Source organism: Cherax quadricarinatus, chromosome 62 (genome assembly GCF_038502225.1).
Source record: "Cherax quadricarinatus isolate ZL_2023a chromosome 62, ASM3850222v1, whole genome shotgun sequence".
NCBI classification, from domain to species: domain Eukaryota; kingdom Metazoa; phylum Arthropoda; class Malacostraca; order Decapoda; family Parastacidae; genus Cherax; species Cherax quadricarinatus.
Genome location: NC_091353.1, coordinates 10,076,861 through 10,100,386, shown reverse-complemented (window position 1 = coordinate 10,100,386; position 23,526 = coordinate 10,076,861). Strand labels below are relative to the sequence as shown.

The 23,526-nt window shown below is 39.9% G+C and overlaps 2 protein-coding genes across 5 annotated transcripts in view; both read right to left on the bottom strand.

Moving 5' to 3' along the window:
* Window positions 1–23,526, bottom strand: part of Crag (DENN domain-containing protein Crag) — a 201,919-nt gene that overhangs the window by 72,505 nt on the left and 105,888 nt on the right. For all 4 annotated transcript variants that reach the window (XM_070098409.1, XM_070098410.1, XM_070098412.1 and 1 more), the window contains 2 exons: window positions 4,968–5,088; window positions 4,078–4,170 (listed from right to left, as the gene is read on the bottom strand). In XM_070098409.1, the coding sequence (XP_069954510.1) occupies window positions 4,078–4,170; window positions 4,968–5,088 (214 nt within the window). The remainder of the gene's footprint in view (window positions 1–4,077; window positions 4,171–4,967; window positions 5,089–23,526) is intronic.
* LOC138854546 (zinc finger protein 853-like) overlaps window positions 1–23,526 on the bottom strand; it is a 55,127-nt gene that overhangs the window by 12,392 nt on the left and 19,209 nt on the right. The window lies entirely within an intron of this gene.

Below are 23,526 nucleotides of genomic sequence, written 5' to 3'. Positions count from 1 at the left end.
TGGCGGGTTTAATGTTACTACAGTAGATCACTGAACACACACTGTCCCCTAAGGAATGGGAGAGGCTGCACTGGGTCTTCAGCAACACTTTATGATCACAAATTTCCATAGTTCATTTGATCTGCATATTCCTTTTACATGTCACACGTTTAGGTAACCAACCAAGCAACACTGCAATATTACGATGGAAGTCAAATAACTGACAGCTGGATAATTAATAATTCACTGTATCTGCTTCATTACATTACTGACAACTTGAAATCACATTAAATTATAATACAAAATGTTCTTCATATGTCCCCCCCTCAAAAAAGCTATGGAATGGGTGGGGTTTGAAGTGAGTCGTAAAACTCGAGGCCAGTGTGTTAACCACTGGGCCACCTGGCTACAATAAGATCCATCCAACTAGGTACAGTGGTACCCCGAGTTTCAAACAGCTCCCAATTCGAACAAATATGTAAGTGCTTTTGTAAGTGTATTTTTAGGGGTCTGAAACAGACTAATTTAATTTACATTATTCCTTATGGGAACAAATTCGTTCAGTAAAGACACTTGAACAGCCTTCTGGAATGAATTATGGCCAAAACTCAGGGTACCACTATATATGTATACACCATAGGGAGGTTAGCATGGGCACACTAACTTCCCTATGTTGTATAAATATACCTAGTCATATTAATCTTATTGTAACCAACTGGCCCAGTAGCTTGCACACTGCCATGGAGATTTACCACTCATCCATCATGAGTTCAAACCCCACACCTGTTCCATGGCTTGTTCCAATCTTGTTATCAGGATTTCATGAGTTATGCCTAAAAATCCCCCATGAATTATGACACAAAATTACTGTATACTGAAGCTCACTAAACTAATACAGTGGACCCCCGGTTAACGATATTTTTTCACTCCAGAAGTATGTTCAGGTGCCAGTACTGACCGAATTTGTTCCCATAAGAAACATTGTGAAGTAGATTAGTCCATTTCAGACCCCCAAACATATACGTACAAACGCACTTACATAAATACACTTACATAATTGGTCGCATTCGGAGGTAATCGTTATGCGGGGGTCCACTGTAATCTGTATGTATTATAACACCAAACTGCATAAAACACAGATAAAGACACAGTGTATAGGGAAGCTATCACTTTATTCTTCCAATATTTACAAGTCTTCATTTACAAGCATTTTTAATCTCTAGGAAAGGCTAACCATATAGGGAGGGGGGCTTTTACATATAAATTTCTGTGCGTTTTCTGTAAATTTTCACTTAAATGCTGATCAGTGTGATTAAAATATATGACTGTGTTCCTGTGCAATACAATGTCAATTCTGTTATGTGCATGAATGCCAGAATTACAATGTGTACTTACAAATGAGTCCAAAAAATGTATCAAGAATAAACTTGTATTGATACACAACAGTCATTATTACATATGGTTTTCTACAGAAAAACAGGTTGCAGATTACACACAACTTGTCAGTAAGTCGAACCACTGGAAATGTAACTCCTTGACAAGTGTGAACATTCCTCCTTATGTATATTCCTCCAGAGTGTGTTGCTATGCTCTCAAGAGATTCCCTGTATTGCTATTGTGTAATTCTCACTGTAAGTCTGCTTCATACAGTCATTTGCTGTTCAGTGACTGTCACAACAGAATGTGATGTTCTTCCATTTTACAAAGTTATATGCATGATTTTATTTTCTAGGCATGAGTTTGTCATATTTTCTAGGCATGATTTTCTTATTTTCTAGGCATGATTTTGTTTTATTTTCTAGGCATTTTTTTCTTATTTTCTAGGCATGATTTTGTTTTATTTTCTAGGCATGATTTTCTTATTTTCTAAGGCATGATTTTGTTTTATTTTCTAGGCATGATTTTGTTTTATTTTCTAGGCATGATTTTCTTATTTTCTAAGGCATGATTTTGTTTTATTTTCTAGGCATGATTTTTGCCTCATTTTCTAGGCATGATTTTGTCTTATTTTCTAGTTTTCTATGTATCAATAAAATTCTTGGCATGACTCTTATTTTCTAGTTTTCTATACACCAATTTTCCCACTAGAGCAGTAAGCACCACTGGAACACTTGGCTAATAGTACCACTCAAGATGCTGAGCACTAAGTGACGGACGTGTTGAGTTTCATGTAGTGGACACGTTAAAACGCTTTTACCAAAATCCAAATTATCTCCACCACACTAACTTAATATGGCAATTATTTTTAAACATTATAAAACTCAGGATTCAAAATTCTGGTAGAGATTGAATGTGATTTTAAAGATTGTTAATTGTGTGACCTGAGTCAGCACTATCCATTATTGTGATGGTATAGCTTAGTTAATTGTGTGACCTGGGTCAGCACTATCCATTATCCAGTGATAGTATAGCTTAGTTAATTGTGTGACCTGGGTCAGCACTATCCATTATTGTGATGGTATAGCTTAGTTAATTGTGTGACCTGGGTCAGCACTATCCATTATCCAGTGATAGTATAGCTTAGTTAATTGTGTGACCTGGGTCAGCACTATCCATTATCCAGTGATAGTATAGCTTAGTTAATTGTGTGACCTGGGTCAGCACTATCCATTATCCAGTGATAGTATAGCTTAGTTAATTGTGTGACCTGGGTCAGCACTATCCATTATTGTGATGGTATAGCTTAGTTAATTGTGTGACCTGGGTCAGCACTATCCATTATCCAGTGATAGTATAGCTTAGTTAATTGTGTGACCTGGGTCAGCACTATCCATTATTGTGATGGTATAGTTTAGTTAATTGTGTGACCTGGATCAGCATTATTCATTGTTGTGATGGTATAGATTAATTATTTGTGTGACCTGGGTCAGCACTATCCATTATCATGATGGTATAGCTTAGTTAATTGTGTGACCTGGGTCAGCACTATCCATTATCGTGATGGTATAGCTTAGTTAATTGTGTGACCTGGGTCAGCACTATCCATTATCATGATGGTATAGCTTAGTTAATTGTGTGACCTGGGTCAACACTATCCATTATCCAGTGATAGTATAGCTTAGTTAACTGTGTGACCTGGGTCAGCACTATCCATTATCCAATGATAGCATAGCTTTGTAAGTGCGCAGGAAAATAAATTTGATTCATATGTCGTGAACGCCGTGTGGGTTTGCAGGCCACTAGCACCAAGAGTCAGGTGGACCAGGCAGCTAACAAAGAAACTTGGCATCAGAGAGTGAGGGTAGAACAATCCTCAGACTGATCACACGTCGTGCTATTTTGGCTACACATTTCAAAAAAAAAAAAAAAAGTAAAAAAAATAAAATCTATAAAAAAAGAAGAAGAAAAAAAACAGGGAGTGTGACATGCCATAACACCTGTCTCATGCATCACAAGCAATGAAAAAAAAATGAGAAACAGAAATAAGAGAGGGCAAAAAAGGGGAGGGTAGTTAAAGGCAACGTTCTAGCAGGCAGTAGTGTCTGCTCTCTGTGACTAGCACAAGCTTAGAAGTAGTGAGGTGTACACAATATATAGCATACACCAGGTGCACATATACTGTCAGCCACCCAGGGTGCGCATACACTGTCAACCACCCGAGGTGTACTACTCACAAGTATGCAGCAGTAATGGTCTTCAGGCCCCCACAAGAGGGATCAAAGGAAAGTGAACACAGGGGGATACAATACTATCTTGTCATGTTCAAAGAAAATTCTGTGTTATCAGGAAAATTAAATTTTTTCTGAAACAAAATTTTGAAAGTACTCTACCACTGTACTTACCAATGGTAGTGATACATCACAAATAAATTTTGAGATATGAAATACACACTTAAAGATAAAAAGTAGTATCTGTTATTGTAATATAAAAAATGATCAATATATTAAATGATTAATTCAAAATGAGCAACTATACTCAGAGGAGAAATTATATACAAGTTACTCATTATTATTCTTGATATCTAGTAGTTTCTTCAAAAACAGAGAGAAAATGAAGTACAACTGTCAGATGGCCAGGAGAATGACACAGATTTTCTTCAAGCAGAGAGTGCCAGAGGGATGGTAGGCTGATACAGTGTGTGTGTAGTAGGTAACTAACCTGAGGTACTCCGGCACCATCTTGTCTTGCGCTGCCGTGATGGGCACCTCAGGTGATGCCCTCACGGCTGTTGCCTCGCTCATCTTGTCGTACCTGGCGAGATCACAGTCCACACTTCTTATAAAGAATAAAAAGTCACAATACATTGACAGGAACAATACACAAATAACCAGCACATAGGAGAAAGAGACTTATGATGACGTTTTTGTCCAACTTGGTGTGTGGCTAGTAAATCATCGAAGTTGGTCCAAAACATTGTCCTGAGTTTCTTCCTTTTGTGTGTGGGTTGTTTGTGTTTCGCTTATTTTGGATACACTGAAAAATACTTCTGTGTGTTCTTTTATGGTAGTATTATACCCTGCCTTCACTGTAGTGGAGGGAAGGCAGGGTAGGGGTCGGCCTAGGAAGGGTTGGAGGGAGGGGGTAAAGGAAGTTTTCTGTGCGAGGGGATTGGACTTTCAGCAAGTTGGAGTGTGAGCAGGGTAACATTTATGAAGGGATTCAGGGAAACCGGCAGGCCAGACTTGAGTCCTGGAGATGGGAAGTACAGTGTCTGCACTCTGAAGGAGGGGTGTTAATGTTGTAGTTTTATAACTGTAGTGTGAGCACACCTCTGGGAAGATGGTGATGGAGTGAATGATGATGAAAGTTTTTCTTTTTTGGGCCACCCTGCCTTGGTGGGAAATCGGTGATGTGTTAAAAATAAAAATAAACAATATACTCATGGAGGAGCAATAAGTCCATAAAATTACTGAGTAAAAGGAGAATGTAAGGTTATCAAATTTGATCCAAAGCAGTGGAGTTTAACTCTAGATTCCATGGATCAAAAGCTCTTCAGCAGTATTAAGGCAGTGCCCAAGAAGGGCTCAGCAAGAGCTTGGAACACTTACTGATCTAATGTAGGGGAGAGAGCATCCGCTAGGTCGGTGGGTCTGGGCCGGCTTCTAGAGGTGTCATCAAACACAGTGTTGTCCAGGGCACTTGACATCAACAAACCTGCACTACTGTTGACTGAAACAAAAGAAGAAATAGTGTAACCTCCTCATGAGGCACATGACAGAATAACACATATAGGGGGGCCAGGAACTATGACTTGACCCCTGCAACCACAATTTGATGAATAAACTGTCAGCTTAATGAATCTATAACTGAAGTTGTGGGAGATTTCAGCCTGCCTGAAATTCTTAGCAAAACCATTGCATTTCCATGTGCACTATTAAATGTTACCAATTTTGTAAAAAAAACTATTTATCATGTAATAATAAAGTACAGTAGTCCCCCTGTATCCACGGGGGATATATTCCAAGACCTACTGTGGATGCCCAAAACTGTGGATAGTAGCAAACCCCATGTATAATTCATTTTTTTTTACATACATACCTATGACAAACTTTAATTGATAACTTCCACACAATAATTAGCACATTTTTCACTGATGGGAAGCACTTCATGGGCTCTCTTAGGCTTTGAAGAACTGCCAGAATCACTACTTTTGGACTCTGGGGCCATTATTAAGCAAGATTAAGGGACATTTTTGATCCATGGTAAACCGTGGATAACTGAACCACAGATACAGGGGTTCTACTATATTATTATTACTGTTAAAACTGTCTTAATTAATTCTCTTTTCTAACTAAATTTAAATAAATAGTTATCACTTGTTTGTTCTGTTTGCACTACCTAAATTTATGTTTGTATACCTTCAATGTCCTGCAGACTGAGAGAGAATGTTTGCATTTACAGTGGAACCTCGGTACTCGAACAGCTCCGTACTCCAACAATTCTGTATTTGAATGCTTTGGTAAACAAACTGCTCGGTAGTCAACCGTTTGCTTGGCACCTGACCAAACAAACACAACCTGCCAGAACTTTGATGCAAACTTTTACGTGTTTCTTCGCATTTTTTGTTTTTTTTTATATTATTCGTATAAACAAGTCACCATGGGGCCTAAGACGGTTAGTGATAACAGCCAACCAAAAAGAAAATTGATTGGGAAAAATTCGTTCTGTACTTGAACAGATCAGCACTAGAGCAACCTTCTGGAACTAATGAAGTTTGAATGCCAACTTTCCACTGTATAAGTAATTACAGTGGACCTAGAATTTTGACCATAATTTGTTCCAGAAGGCTGTTCGAGAGCCGTTACAGAACAAATTTATTCCCATAAGGAATAATGAAAATTAGATTAGTCCGTTTCAGACCCCCAAAAATGTACTTGCAAAAGCACTTACATAACTGTTCAAGTTGGGAGCTGTTCGAAATTTGAGGTACCACTGTAATAATTATTGTCATTGTAGTCTTAAGTTAGGCTTAAGTTTGCCAGAAATACTCTGCATATTAACCCTTTCAGGGTTTCGGCCGTACTAGTACGGCTTACGCACCAGGGTTTTTGATGTACTAGTATGCCTAAATTCTAGCGCCCTCAAATCTAGTGAGAGAAAGCTGGTAGGCCTACATATGAAAGAATGGGTCTATGTGGTCAGTGTTTACCTGAAGTTTACCTGGAGAGAGCTCCGGGGGTCAATGCCCCCGCGGCCCGGTCTGTGACCAGGCCTCCTGGTGGATCAGAGCCTGATCAACCAGGCTGTTACTGCTGGCTGCATGCAATCCCATGCACGAGCCACAGCCCAGCTGGTCAGGTACCGACTTTAGGTGCTTGTTCAGTGCCAGCGGTATAAAAAAAATCCTGCAGCACACAGTGCATAATGAGAAAGAAAAAACTTTGACCCTGTTTTTGGATTAAAACAGCGACATTGCACTATATTTTTGTATGGTATTTACGGTTGTATTCTAGTTTTCCTGGTCTCATTTTATGGAATGGAAGACATATTACAGAAATTGAGATGATTTTGACAGGTTTTACAATGGAAAGTACCTTGAAATTGAGCTCAAAGTAGCAGAAATGTTCGATTTTTACCAAAGTTCAAAAGTAAACAAATCATGCTATGCGTCCAATACACGTCAACTGGCGAGTCTAATATTCTTCCACAAGTGCGCTGATAATATTTATACCATTTCTACACTAATGCAGTAGTCTGCATAACAGTAAATCTTCTATTTTTTTGTGAGAATAAAAATTCAAAGTGGAAAGCAAAAGAATGTAAGAGGGGCCGGGGGACATGACTAATGAACAGAGGAAATGTTATTTTAGAGCCAGGAATGCTTTTCTTGTTTATTCTGGACCCTATTCGGAAATTGGCATCTTTTGAAATTTGTGTGAAATTGGCAAAATTGCTAAATTCTGACCACTGTATTGGATAGTTGAAATCAGTAAATGGGTGGTTTCTTGTACTCATTCGATAGAAAAAATGGAGTTCTAGTGAAATAGTTATGATTTTTGTCGACAAGTACACTAGAATTGGCCAAAAATAGGGCACAAAGTGGGCAAAATCGCCGATGCATAAACATCGTCGAGATCGCTAACTTCGTGAGAGCATAATTCCGTAAGTTTTCCATCAAATTTCATACTTTTGGTGTCATTATGATCGGGAAAAGATTCTCTATCTTTTCATAAGAAAAAATAATTTTTTTTTTTTTTAAATTTGGCCGACCCTGAGAACAAGTCTCTGAGAGGGCCTGTTGACCCTGAAAGGGTTAAGGGGCTTTCTGCATGCACACCTAAATGTCGCTCATCTCTGTATAAACATTGTATCATGTGGAAATCAATCTTTGACTCTGACAGAGCAAATCATCACATTACTAAGATCTATGAAAGAAAATTTTTTCCATGTCTCCTGAGAAAATACCAGCAGAAGTTTATGAGAGTTACAATATGCCAAGAAAGCCCAAACATGTGACTATCTTCTCAAAAACAAGAAACCTTCTAATTATAAAAAAAATAAGAATATTTATTTCAATCACTAAAAAATTATTAGAATTTAGATAACTGCAGTACCTGATCCAATCTAAATCACCACAGAATTTCTATTAAGGTTGGCTGCATTAAATTAATCTTATGATAATTAAGATATTAATACAAATACAGTAGCCCCCCTGTATCCATGGGGTATATATTCGAAGACCTACCGTAGATAGTAGCAAACCCTATACAGTGGAATCCCGAGTTTCAGCTGTAATCCGTTCCAGGAGCTAGGCCTAAACTCGAAGCAATATTTCCCTAAGAAATAATGTATACAGTGGACCCCCGCATAGCGAACTTAATCCGTGCAAGAGGGCTGGCCGTTATGCGAAATGTTCGCTATGCGAATTAATTTTCCCCATAAGAAATAATGGAAATAAAATTAATCCGTGCAAGACACCCAAAAGTATGAAAAAAAATTTTTTTTACCACAAAAAAATGTTAATTTTAGTACACACAAACTGAAAAAGGCATGCACAATTACATGACACTTACTTTTATTGAAGATCTGGTGATGATTGATGGGATGGGAGGAGGGGAGAGAGAGTGTTAGTGTTTAGAAGGGGAATCCCCTTCCATTAGGACTTGAGGTAGCAAGTCCTTTTCTGGGGTTACTTCCCTTCTTCTTTTAATGCCACTAGGACCAGCTTCAGAGTCACTGGACTTCTTTCGCACAACATATCTGTCCATAGTGGCCTGTACCTCTCGTTCCTTTATGATTTGTCTAAAGTGGTTCACAACAGTGTCATTGTAACAGTCACCAGCACGGCTTGCAATAGCTGTGTGAGGGTGATTTTCATCAAAAAAGGTTTGCACTTCAAGCCATTTTGCACACATTTCCTTAATCTTTGAAGTAGGCAATTCCTTCAATTTCTCTCTCCCCTCCTTTGAACCAGTTTCCCCAGGTCTGGCCTCTTGCTCTTGAAGTTGATCTATCAGCTCATCAGTGGTTAGTTCTTCATTGTCCCCCTCCACCAACTCTTCCACATCCTCCCCACTAACCTCCAACCCCAAGGACTTCCCCAATTCCACAATTGATTCCTCAACTGGTATACTACTCCTCTCAGGGTTAGCCTCAAACCCTTCAAAATCCCTTTTGTCTACACATTCTGGCCACAGTTTCTTCCAAGCAGAGTTCAAGGTTCTCTTAGTCACTCCCTCCCAAGCCTTACCTATAAGGTTTACACAATTGAGGATATTAAAGTGATCCTTCCAAAACTCTTTTAGAGTCAATCGAGTGTCTGTGGTCACTTCAAAGCACTTTTGAAACAGAGCTTTTGTGTACAGTTTCTTGAAGTTGGAAATGACCTGCTGGTCCATGGGCTGCAGGAGAGGAGTGGTATTAGGAGGCAAAAACTTCACCTTAATGAAGCTCATGTCCCCATAAAGTCGCTCTGCCACGTCTGTAGGATGACCAGGGGCATTGTCTAACACCAGGAGGCACTTAAGGTCTAATTTCTTTTCAGTTAGGTAATCTTTCACATTGGGGGCAAATGCATGGTGTAACCAGTTATAGAAAAATTCCCTAGTGACCCATGCCTTACTGTTTGCCCTCCACAGCACACACAAATTATCCTTGAGGACATTCTTTTGCCTGAACGCTCTGGGAGTTTCAGAGTGATACACTAATAAAGGCTTAACTTTGCAATCACCACTAGCATTGGCACACATCAACAAAGTAAGCCTGTCTTTCATAGGCTTATGTCCTGGGAGTGCCTTTTCCTCCTGAGTAATGTAGGTCCTGCTTGGCATTTTCTTCCAGAACAGGCCTGTTTCATCACAATTAAACACTTGTTCAGGTTCCAGTCCTTCAGTTTCTATGTACTCCTTGAATTCATGCACATATTTTTCAGCCGCTTTGTGGTCCGAACTGGCAGCCTCACCATGCCGTATCACACTATGGATGCCACTACGCTTCTTAAATCTCTCAAACCAACCTTTGCTGGCCTTAAATTCACTCACATCATCACTAGTTGCAGGCATTTTTTTAATTAAATCGTCATGCAACTTCCTAGCCTTTTCACATATGATCGCTTGAGAGACGCTATCTCCTGCTAGCTGTTTTTCATTTATCCACACCAATAAGAGTCTCTCAACATCTTCCATCACTTGCGATCTTTGTTTCGAAAACACAGTTAAACCTTTGGCAACAACAGCTTCCTTGATTGCCGTTTTCTTGCCCACAATAGAAGCGATCGTTGATTTTGGTTTCTTGTACAACCTGACCAGGTCGGTGATACGTACTCCACTTTCATACTTATCAATGATCTCTTTCTTCATTTCAATGGGTATTCTTACCCTTTGAGGTGTAGGGTTGGCACTAGAAGCTTTCTTGGGGCCCATGGTCACTTATTTTCCAGAAACAGCACCGAAAACACTGTAATAATACGAAATATTCCGAGTGTATGCTTGAATGTTACCGCGGAGGCTGGCTGGTAAACAATGGCACGGGCGGCACATGTGAGGCTGGCTGAGGGCGCACATTGGACGCGTCTCGGACGAAGGCCGCTGAGCGGGTTTTTGTCCACTATGCGGGGCAAAATTTTAGCGAACAAAGTGTCCGCTATGCGGATTGTTCGCTATGCAAGGCGTTCGCTATGCGGGGGTCCACTGTATACAGTGGACCCCCGGTTTACGATATTTTTTCATTCCAGAAGTATGTTCAGGTGCCAGTACAGACCGAATTTGTTCCCATAAGGAACATTGTGAAGTAGATTAGTCCATTTCAGACCCCCAAACATACACGTACAAACGCACTTACATAAATACACTTACATAATTGGTCGCATTGGGAGGTGATCGTTTAGCAGGGGTCCACTGTACATGTACCATCCAACTTACAACCGAGCTTGGTTCCGATCAACCGGTCTTGAGTCGAAATGGATGTAAGTTGAACATATACAGTGAACCCCCGACTTACAAAGGCCTCGTCTTACAACAAAATCGACTTACGAAACATTTCAGTGAAAATTTTTTCCCCGACCTACGAAAAAATACTCAACTTACATCATTCATCCCGAACGCGGACCATCTGGCCAGAGCGCCTCAGCTCAGCTAGTGCCATTGTTTACAAGCCAGGGTGGACGGTTGCACGCATACATTCAATAAATTTTGTATTATTCCATTGTTTTTAGCGCTTTTAACTGCTAAATAAGCCACCATGGGCCCAAAGAAAGCTTCTAGTGCCAACCCTGTGGTAAAAAGGGTGAGAAATACTACCGTACCACGGTCAGCTGCTGCTGCTGTTGTACCATGGTCAGCTGCTGCTGCTGCTGTACCATGGTCAGCTGCTGCTGCTGTACCATGGTCAGCTACTGCTGCTGCTGCTGCTGTACCATGGTCAGCTACTGCTACTGCTGTACTATGGTCACCTGCTGCTGCTGCTGTACCATGGTCAGCTGCTGCTGCTGTACCATGGTCAGCTGCTGCTGCTGCTGTACCACAGTCAGCTGCTGCTACTGCTGTACCATGGTCAGCTGCTGCTGCTGCTGTACCATGGTCAGCTGCTGCTGGTGCACCATGGTCAGCTGCTGCTGTACCACGGTCAGCTGCTGCTGCTGCTGTACCACAGTCAGCTGCTGTTGCTGTACCACAGTCAGCTGCTGCTGCTGTACCACGGCCAGCTGCTGCTGCTGCTGTACCACGGTCAGCTGCTGCTGTATCACCATCAGCTGTTGCTGCACCACCGTCAGTTGCTGCTGCACCACTGTCAGCTGCTGCTGTACAACAGTCAGCTGCTGCTGCTGCAACACCATCAGCTGTACTACTTAAAGATGTGGAGTGTGTGTTGTTGGTGTGGCTTAACAAGAAACAATTAACCCCAGAGGGTTAGCCACCCAGGATAACCCAAGAAAGTCATTGCATCATTGAGGACTGTCTAACTTATTTCCATTGGGGTCCATAATCTTGTCCCTCAGGATGCGATCCACACTAGTTGACTAACACCCAGGTGAACAGGAAAAAATGCCTGGAAGTAGTGCTCACATTGGTGAATTTAAGGCCAGCAAAGGTTGGTTTGAGAGATTTAAGAATCATAGTGGCATACACAGTGCAATAAGGCATGGCGAAGCTGAAAAATTCCAACCCCAACAAGTGTTCAGTTGTGACAAAACAGGCCTGTTCTGGAAGAAAATGCCAAACAGGACCTACATTACTCAGGAGGAAAAGGCACTCCCAGGACACAAGCCTATGAAAGACAGGCTAACTCATGTTTTGTTGTAATGTTAGTGGGGATTGTAAAGTGAAGCCTTTACTCATGTATCACTGAAAATCCCAGAGTATTCAAGAAAAACAGTCTCATCACTCATCACTATATCTTCAATAAAAGTAAGTGTCATTTATTCTTCATTTAGTACAGTATATTGTACATGTATCCTTCGTTTTGTGTGTAGGAAAATGTATATTTCATGTGGTAAAATTTTTTTTTTCATACTTTTGGGTGTCTGGAAAGGATTAACTGGATTTCCATTATTTCTCATGGGGAAATTAATTCAACTTACGATAATTTCATCTAACGATGAGCTCTCTGGAATGGATTAATATTGTAAGTCAAGGGTCCACCATATATATATATATATATACACTGGTCAGAGTGCCCGTCGTAAGTCTGAGGCGTCAGTAAACAAGTACGTCACTAAGTGAGGAGAGGTTGTACTTCCCATCAGTTAAAAAGTGCTAACTCTTGTCATACCCATGATAAAGTTTAATTCATCAATAAAACTTTATTGTAGGTATGCATGTAAATGAAAAATAAATTATATATATATAAATACAGTGGACCCTTGACAAATGACATTAACCCTTTGCCTGTCGAAACCCCAAATCCTGAAGTGTCTCCTGGTGTCAAAAATTTTCCGAAAAAAAAAAATTCTTATGAAATGTTAGAGAATCTTTTCCCGATGGTAATGACATCAAAAGAATGAAATTTGATGGGAAACTTACGGAATTATGTTCTCGCGAAGTTAGCGACTTTGGTGATATTTACGAATCGGCGATTTCACCCACTTTGAGCCCTATTTTGGGCTAATTCCATTGCTCCAATTGACCAAACTCATAGCTATTTCTTTAGAACGCCATTTGTTCTATTGACTGAGTACAAGAAACTGCCCATTTACCGATTTCAATTACCCAATAATGTGGTCAGAAATTTGCAATTTGGCCAATTTCACACAAATTAAAAAATATGCCAATTTCAAAATAGGGTCCAGAATGAACAATGCAGACATTCCTGACTCTAAAATACCATTTTCTTTGTTCATCAGTCACATCTCCAGGCCCCTCTGATATTACTCTTGCTTTCTATTTTGAATTTTTATTCAAACAAAAAATAGAAGATTTACTGTTATGCACGCTACTACAATACTGTAATAACTGTATAAATAATATCAACCCATTCGTGACTGCATATTAGAGTGGCTAGTTGGACATTTACTGGACAATGACATCATTTGTTTACTTTTGAACATGGGCAAAAATCAAACATTTCCCCTACTTTGAGGTCCATTTCAAGGTTCTTTTCATAGTAAAACCAATCAAATACAACCATAAATACCATACGAAAATACACCACAAAGTCGGCGTTTTAATCCAAAACAAAGGGCAGAATTTTTTTATTCTCATTATGCACTGCGTGTTGCAGGATTTTTTCATATGGTGCACACTGACCACACAGACCCATTCTCTCACATGTGGGCCTACCAGCTTTCTCCTGCTTGATTTGAAGCCGCTAGAATTTTTGATTATACAGCAGACCCTCGACTAACGCTATTAATCCGTTCCTGAGAGCTCATCGTTAGTCAAAATTATCGTTAGTCAAGTTAATTTTCCCCATAAGAAATAATGGAAATCAAATTAATCCGTGTAGGACACCCAAAAGTATGAAAAAAAATTGTTTTACCACATGAAATATTAATTTTAATACACACAAACTGAAGAAGACATGCACAGTTACATGACACTTACCTTTATTGAAGATCTGGTGATGATTGATAGGATAGGAGGAGGGGAGAGTGTTGATGGTCTTAGTGTTTAGAAGGGGAATCCCCTTCCATTAGGACTTGAGGTGGCAAGTCCTTTTCCGGGGTTACTTCCCTTCCCTTTAAATCTCTCAAACCAACCTTTGCTGGCCTTAAATTCACTCACATCACCACTAGTTGCTGGCATTTTTTTTTAGTTAAATCCTCATGCAACTTCCTAGCCTTTTCACATATGATCGCTTGAGAGATGCTATCTCCTGCTATCTGTTTTTCGTTTATCCACACCAATAACATTCTCTCAATATCTTCTATCACTTGCGATCTCAGTTTTGAAAACATAGTTGCACCTTTGGCAAGAACAGCTTCCTTGATTGCCGTTTTCTTGCCCACAATAGTAGCGATGGTTGATTGGGGTTTTGTGTACAACCTGGCCAGCTCGTAGACACGCACTCCACTTTCATACTTAGCAATGATCTCTTTCTTCATATCCATAGTAATTCTCACCCTTTTTGCTGTAGGGTTGGCACTAGAAGCTTTCTTGGGGCCCATGGTGACTTATTTTGCAGGTGCAATCACTAAAAAGGGTGTGATAATATGAAATGTTCCGATTGTATGCTTGGAAGCGACCGCGGTGGCTGGCTGGCTTGTAAACACTGGCCAGAAGTGGACGCCTCTCAGACGGAACGAATAGTGTTGGTCGAGTTTTTTAGCGCTAGTCGAGGCAAAATTTTTGCGTTAAAATGTATCGCTAGTCAGATTTATCGTTAATCGATGCCATCGTTGGTCGAGGGTCAACTGTATATATGTCACACATGGTGGCTTGTAAGACGTATATACATGACCAAAACAGTCAAAGGGTTAACCCGTTCCAGAGAGCTTGTCCTTAGCTGAATTTGCCATTAGCCAAATTAATTTTCCCCATAAGAAATAATGGAAATCCAATTAATCCATTCCAGACAGCCAAAAGTATTAAAAAAAAAAAAAATTTCTCATGAAACATACATTTCCCTACAAAGAAAACAATGAGACATGCACAATAACTATATAAATAAATACTAAAATGACACTTACCTTTATTGAAGAGTAATGATGAGTGATGAGACACTTTTTCTTGAACACTCTGGGATTTTCAGTGATACATGAGTAAAGGCTTCACTTTACAATCCCCACTAACATTACAACAAAACATAAGTTAGCCTGTCTTTCATAGGCTTGTGTCCTGGGAGTGCCTTTTCCTCCTGAGTAATGTAGGTCCTGTTTGGCATTTTCTTCCAGAACAGGCCTGTTTCGTCACAATTGAACACTTGTTGGGGTTGGAATTTTTCAGCTTCGCCATGCCTTATCGCACTGTGTATTCCATTATGATTCTTAAATCTCTCAAACCAACCTTTGCTGGCCTTAAATTCATCAATATGAGCACTAGTACCAGGCATTTTTTCCTGTTCACCTGGGTGTTAGTCGACTGGTGTGGGTTGCATCCTGGGGGACAAGATTAAGGACCCCAATGGAAATAAGTTAGACAGTCCTCAATGACGCACTGACTTTCTTGGGTTATCCTGGATGGCTAACCCTCTGGGGTTAATTGTTTCTCGTTAAGTCACACCAACAACACTCTCTCCACATCTTTGAGTAGTACAGCTGATGGTGTTGCAGCAGCAGCAGCTGCTGACCGTGGTACAGCAGCAGCTGATGGTGCAGCAGCAACTGACGGTGGTGCAGCAACAGCTGACGGTGGTGCAGCAGCAGCAGCAGCTGACAGTGGTGCAGCAGCAGCTGACGGTGGTGCAGCAGCAGCTGACAGTGGTGCAGCAGCAGCTGACGGTGGTGCAGCAACAGCTGACATTGGTGCAGCAACAGCTGACAGTGGTGTAGCAGCAGCTGACAGTGGTGCAGCAACAGCTGACAGTGGTGCAGCAGCAGCTGACGGTGGTGCAGCAGCAGCTGACGGTGGTGCAACAACAGCTGACAGTGGTGCAGCAGCAGCTGACGGTGGTGCAGCAGCAGCCGACGGTGGTGCAGCAGCAGCTGACGGTGGTGCAGCAGCAGCTGATGGTGGTACGATAGTATTTCAATAGTATTTCTCACCCTTTTTACCACAGGTTTTCCACTAGAAGCTTTCTTTGGGCCCATGGTGGCTTATTTAGCAGTTACAAGCACTAAAAACAATGGAATAATACAGAATGTATCGCATGTATTTGTGGAACTGTCTGCCTTGGCTTGTAAACAATGGCACACTAGCTGAAGGCAGGGCAGCTGAGGCACTCAGGCACTGAGGCACTCGGGACGAATGTTGTTACCCGAGTTTTTCACTGTTGGTCAAGCCAATATTTTAATGCAGAAATGCATCGTTAGGCGATTTTATCCGTTAGACGATGCCAGCGTTGGTTGAGGGTCCACTGTATAAGTCATTTGTCATTTACATACATACGTACGATAAAGTTTTATTGATAGATTAAACTTTATCATAGGTATGACAAGAGTTAGCACTTTTTAACTGATAGGAAGAACAGCCTCTCCTCACATAGTGACGTACTCGTTTACTGATGCCACAAACTTACAACGGGCATTCTGATGAGTATTTATACCTAAATAATGAATATTAGAGCTGATTTCCTCTATTCTGTTAATTTCAATATACAGCACACTACTGTATAAACATTTAAAATTGTACCAGAAATGTTATAAATGGTACAAAGGTGACATTAAAACAATATCAAAGATGGTGGACACAAACCAACTACCAATATAGTATGCTCCTCACTTAGTGACAAATTCATTTAATGACGTGGTCTTAGAAACAGAACTCCGTCGTTTAGTGAGGAGAGGCTGTACTTCATGGCTTATCTTAGGCTTTGAAGAACTGCAGCATCACTATTTTTGCACTTTGGGGCCACTGTTAAGCAAAACTGAGGGTTATTTTTGGGCTGCGGTAAACTGTGGATAGCTGAAACAGTGGAAACTGGATCCGTGGATATGAGGGGGTTCTACTGTATATTGAACAGAATGTACAAGTTTTCATGCATGCTAGTAAAGAATCCAACACATAAGTATAAGAATATGCAGTTGCAGCTTGCAATGATAGGGTTGTTACAGTACTAAAGGAGGGACAAAGAAAAAGCAATATATTACATATGTTGTTATACATTTGAGAATATAATTTGTTTGTGCACTTCCGGAAATCCAGCTAGATTATTGCATGAGTGTATCATTTGTTGCACAGGTGTGCTGTTTGTTGCACAAGTGTGTTCTGTGTTGTCAGGAGGAGAGGCCTGGTCTCTTACCAGTCAAGCTGTTAGTGATCACTAAAATACAGCTAGGGAATGATTGATGGTCAATATATTTCTTCTTTGGTTCACACTGTCTTGATGGAAAATTATTCACTATTTTTTGACTCTTGTGCCACTACCTGCCACTTCTCTCCCTATCCACTATAACTATTATTACTTCTTCCACTACTATCTCCACTTCCTTATTTTATTTTTCTACTTCTCTTTTTCCTGTCCCTGCCCTCCTATCATATATACACTGGCTCTCTTACCTTCGTGTGTTAATGTGTGACTAGTTAATGATTCAGCTGGACCAAAATATCATCATAAGTTCTTTCTCCTATGTATGGGTTGTGTAAGTGATGACTTATTCAGCAATCTGCAGATGCTATATTAAATCTTGTTGGTAAACTGTACCATATTTCATCAAGTGCTCAACCTATGCGGGTCACTGAGAGCAAGCACTGGTGGAAATTCAATCCCCCTACATTCATCATATCCTGGTCTCTGACCAGTCACTCTGCTGGTAAAATGTAATATCTTGAGACACACACAAATAACCCGTGCATGGGAGAATGAAATTACGTGAGGGTTATTTGTGTACTGTTCCAGTCACGGTATTGTGACTATTCTTGATCTTGAGAGTGTGTCACAGTTCCTTGAAAGTCATCATCATCAGTGTAGTTTCTTGAATTTAGTAATAGTGTACACCTCTCTATTATATGCTATATTTTAGAATTTCATTATGTCTATATGTCTGTTAAAATTCTGATGCTCTGACACGTACTGTCTGGTACATGTAACGATCCTAACTTGTCTCTGGTGTGTGCTGGCATGTGTAACTTGTCTGACCCAAGCTTCTCTCTCAAGTCAAGTTATTGCTCACTGTTCTATTTTCAAAGTGGGATAAACTTCCCCATTAACATCTTCAACTTCCTTCCTTCAATAAGTTTCAATTCTCCATTTATGATTACAGTAGACTAGACTATAACTGATGATTAAGACACAAGCAACAGTTGGGTATCTTTATTGTTGAACATTTTGCCTACACAATAGGCTTCTTCAGTCAAATACAGACACAGCAGGTGTAGTAGTGAAATAAAGATGATGTAATCAGTCCATTAACCTTGGAGAAATAGTATTTGAGATGGCCAGTCCCTCAGCCTGGCAAAGAGTTCAGATCCATGGCTGAGGGACTGACCACCTCAAATACTATTTTTCCAAAGATGATGGACTGATTATATCATCTTTATTTCACCACTGCACCTGCTGATTCTGTATTGGACTAAAGAAGTCTACTGTGTAGGCAAAACATTTCATCAATAAAGATACCCAACTGTTGCACGTGTGTCTTAATCTTTAACTTGTCGGTATTTTATACCATCTTCAACACAGGCTATAACTGTAGGTCAAATACTTGAAAATCAGTTAGCATATTTGTAAAAAAAAGAAAAAGAATGACACAATGCAGATTGAATGTATGGGAAAAATTGGACTACATTCCGAACATTTAAAACTTAATACACAATTTTTTGACATCTAATATGTATATGTATAACTAGAGGAGCAGAGCTAATGTTTGTGACACATGCACAAACATGTGCACATTTAAACACGTGCATTAGTTGAAACGTATGCATTATCATGTGGCAAAATATTAAAATGAGTGTGTATATACCTCCTGATAGTATATTCTAGTTTCTGCTCTCCCTACAACCCTCATCAGATCTTATGAACACTCACAAGAAGATGCTTAACACACAAGGGGGTCATACAGCACCTGGGGAATGAGAGACGATCAGATTTGATGTAGAGAAAGGGCTGGTAGCTCGAATTCCTGAAATCAAGAGCCTCTAACTAACTTCCAGGCACCCTCCTCCTTGAAGGGTTATAGCACACCCTTCCAGCTCTCAACTAAGCTTCTCCAACTGCATAAATTTTTCAGCAGTAGACCTCTTGTATCAATAAAAAAATACTCTGAATACTAAGGGGCTTTCTGCATGCACACCTAAATGTCACTCATCTCTATACAAACACTGTAACATGCTGAAATAAAAAATCTGAATTCGAATATAAAAAATAAGGTAAAAACATAATTTTTTTCCTTGTAATCATTTTTAATCCATAACTTAGTCATCTCCATGGGGGAAGTAGAACAGAATTCTTCCTCTGTAAGTCATGCGTGTCATAAGAGGCAATTAAAATACCAGGAGCAAGGGGCTAGTAACCCCTTCTCCTGTATATACAGTAGACCGTCATTTAGCACAAGTTTATTTGGCAAGATTCGGATACAGCACGATTGAAGAATTGGGGCACAATATTATTTAACATTTTCTTAAAATTAATTTAACATGGTTCAGTTTGCAGGAGAGGAAAATTTTTTTAGCCCGCAGTCACCGTGGGATTGGCTGTGTGCTACACCACTGAGTCAATGGGGGAGGCCTACTGCCAACCCCGCCACCCTGAGTCTCCCACACCCACCCTCACCACCCTCCCAGCCTGCAGCTCGGTTCATACTCGTGTAGGACGATCTTTTGGGAGCTTGCTGTGTTTGTTTAGATACTTATTTCAATTGCCATATCTTAAATCTGCCAAGCAATCATGGCGCCTAGTAGGCTTACGAGCATTTCTGAAAGAGTGTAAGTCTAGGAATTACGAAGAAAATCGAGATATTTGATAAGCTTAAGAGTGGCTCATGTGTGGTGGATATAGTGAGGGCCTATGGCCTTAATGAAGCATCAGTTCATACAATTAGAAAGAACGAGGTGAATATATGAGCTTGTGTAATGAATAACCCAAGATGTCATCTCGTGAAAAGAATGACACGTAGATCACAACAAGTAAATAAAACAGAAAACTTGTTGCTTGAGTGGACTGAACAAAAGACAAAGAAAGGTGCACCACTTAATTTCAACTTAATTAGGGAAAAGTCCTTACAGTTGTTTAAAGCAGTGTGTGATAAGGAAGGAAGGCCTGAAAACGAGTGTATGTTTAGCACAGGCTGGTTCCAAAACTTTAAATTGCATAATAAGTTACATAATATTAAGTTTCCTGGTGAAAGTGTTTCAGCTGATCATACAGCAGCAAGTAATTTCCCTGCTGAATTGCAGGAAATTATTTCTGAGGGAGGTTATGAGCCACATCAAGTGTTTAATGCTGATGAGACAAGTGTTATTTGGAAGAAAATGCCAACACAAACTTATATCAGTCAGCAAGAGAAAAGTGCACCGGGCTTCAGGGCAGCAAAGGATCGCTTCATCGTGCACCTTTGCGGTAATGCATCAGGTGATTTCAAGTGTAAGCCCATGGATATTTACCACTCTAAGAATCCTCATGCTCTGAAAGGTGTAGATAAAAACATCTTACCAGTAATTTGGAGGGCAAATCAGTCAGCATGGATTGACTGGTTTAAGCATCACTTTATTCCTGAAGCCAAGTTTTATCTGCACAGTAAGAACCTTGCATTCAAGGCTCTCTACATTCTTGATAAATCCCATACTCATCCACAAGCTTTGCTGGATGTGACCCCACATGTAAAAGTTGTAATTTTACCTCCAAATACAACATCTGTAATTAAACCACTGCTAGAAGTGAATGGAATGAAGTGCCCCAATCAACATTAAATGCAGGCTGGGAAAAGTTATGGCCTTCTGTAGATAATTCTTAGACTGGTTTTCCCTTGCTTGAGAGTCAGGTTCAAGAAATTGTTCAGCTGGCAAGGAGATTACCAAGTGATGGTTTTGAAGATATGAATGAAGAAGATGTGAGCTCTTATAAGATAATGATGATGAAGACAGGAGTCCAGAGGAAATGTTGGCAGAATTCGATGCACAGATACAAGGGAGGGAGATAACAGAAGAAGATGAAGAACCTGAAGAAAAACAGTTAACACTGCAGCAGTTACGTGAGCAGTTCCATATTATTGGTCAAGTTGCAGACTTTCTCAGTGAAGAAAACTCTGACAAATCTAGAAGCAGTGCTTTGAAATGGGGTCTAGACCAGCTGATGATGCTTTACCATCAGCTTTATAATGTACTGCAGGGTAAAAGAGCCCAGAGATCCATTACAGAATTTATGCACACTCCAATACAACCATCGACTTCAGTACCAGAACTTCAACCATCCACTTCTGGCGACAACCAACAACCTCCCATCTCAGCCCAGTAGGGCCACACCATGCATATCCATTCTCTTCACAATCATCCACAAATGCCGTTACCCACAATTTAAGGTAAGAAATACTATTATTTCTATTGCATTTGTAGTCTTAAGCAGTAATACATCATGACAATGAACTACAATTACATATTCACTTTTATTTTTGTAAGATCTGTTGGTCTAATAAAAAGTTGCTTGGTTTTTGGGGGGCTCCCAGGAACATAACCCTATTTTTCCCATAAGTTCTTCAGTTCATCTAACACAATTTTACCTAGCACGGCATTTTCAGGAACATAACTCCTGTGTTAAATGATGGTCTACTGTATTACTAAATTTAAAAGGAGAAACTTTCGCTTTTCCTTTTGGGCCACTCTGCCTCAGTGGGATACAGCCGGTTTGTTGAAAGAAGAAGAATTCTTAGTCAAGACTGCTTATTATTACAGTGGACCCCCAGATTATGAAATTAATATGTTCCAGAGAGAGTGACTTATCCTGAATCCGACTTACTCCGAATTAATTTTCCCCATAATAAATAATAGAAATCCAATTAATCCGTTTCAGACACCCAAAAGTATTAAAAAAATGTTTTCTACATGAAATATATATTTACCTACCCAGAAAACAATAATACATGAAGAATAAAACAATAATAACATCACACTTACCTTTAATGAAGACATGGTGATGTATGGAGGATGGGAGGAGGGGAGAGGATAGAGGAGTTTACAACTGTTTGGAAGGTGAATCCTGCTCCATAAAGACTTCAGGTACCAAATCCTTATCCTAGGTTACTTCCCACTTTTGTTTTTTAATGCCACTAGGACCAGCTTGAGAGTCACTGGACCCCTGTCACTCAAAAAAGTATTCCAGAGAGGTCTGTTTCTGGCATATGTTAGGAATTGTGTTGGGAGACAGGACAAGACAGTCCTTCAATATGACACTAATATCAGCTCCCCAGCTTATTTAGCTAGCACAATTCGTCTAATATGACATAATAAACAATATTAACCCTTTCAGGGTTTCTGAAGTACAGTGGACCCCCGGTTAACGATATTTTTTCACTCCAGAAGTATGTTCAGGTGCCAGTACTGACCGAATTTGTTCCCATAAGGAATATTGTGAAGTAGATTAGTCCATTTCAGACCCCCAAACATACACGTACAAACGCACTTACATAAATACACTTACATAATTGGTCGCATTCGGAGGTGATCGTTATGCGGGGGTCCACTGTACTAGTACTCTGAAAGAGGGGTGTTAAAGTTGCAGTTTAAAAACTGTAGTGTAAAGTACCCTTCTGGCAAGACAGTGATGGAGTGAATGATGGTGAAAGTTTTTCTTTTTCGGGCCACGCTGCCTTGGTGGGAATCGGCCAGTGTGATAATAACAAAAAATAATAATAGTACAGCTTACGCACCAGGGTTATTAACATACTAGAGCGCCTATATTCCAGCGCCTTCAAATCTAGCGAGAGAAAGCTGGTAGGCCTACATATGAAAGAATGGGTCTATATGGTCAGTGTGGGCAGTATAAAAAAAATCCTGCAGCACACAGTGCGTAATGAGAAAAAAAAAAACTTTGTGTTTTTGGATTAAAACAGCGACTTTGCACTGTATTTTCGTATGGTATTTATGGTTGTATTTTAGTTTTCCTGGCCTCACTTTATAGAATGGAAGACATATTACAGAAATTGAGATGATTTTGATTGGTTTCACAATGAAAAGTACCTTGAAATTGAGCTCAAAATAGCAGAAATGTTTGATTTTTACCAAAGTTCAAAATTAAACAAATCATGCCAGTCGTCCAATAAACATCAACTGGTGAGTCTAATATTCTTTCACAAGTGCGCCGATATTATTTATACCATTTCTACACTAATGCAGTAGTCTGCATAACAGTAAATCTTTTATTTTTTGTGAGAATAAAAATTCAAAGTGGAAAGCAAAAGAAATGTAAGAGGGGCCTGGGGACATGACTAACGAACAGAGAATTTGTTATTTTAGTGCCAGGAATGTCTGTCTTGTTTATTCTGGACCCTATTTGGAAATTGGCATCTTCTGAAATTTGTGTGAAACTGGCAAAATTGCCAATTTCTAGCCACTTTATTGGACAGTTGAAACTGGTAAATGGGTGGTTTCTTGCACTCATTCAATAGAGAAAATGGAGTTCTAGCGAAATAAATATGATTTT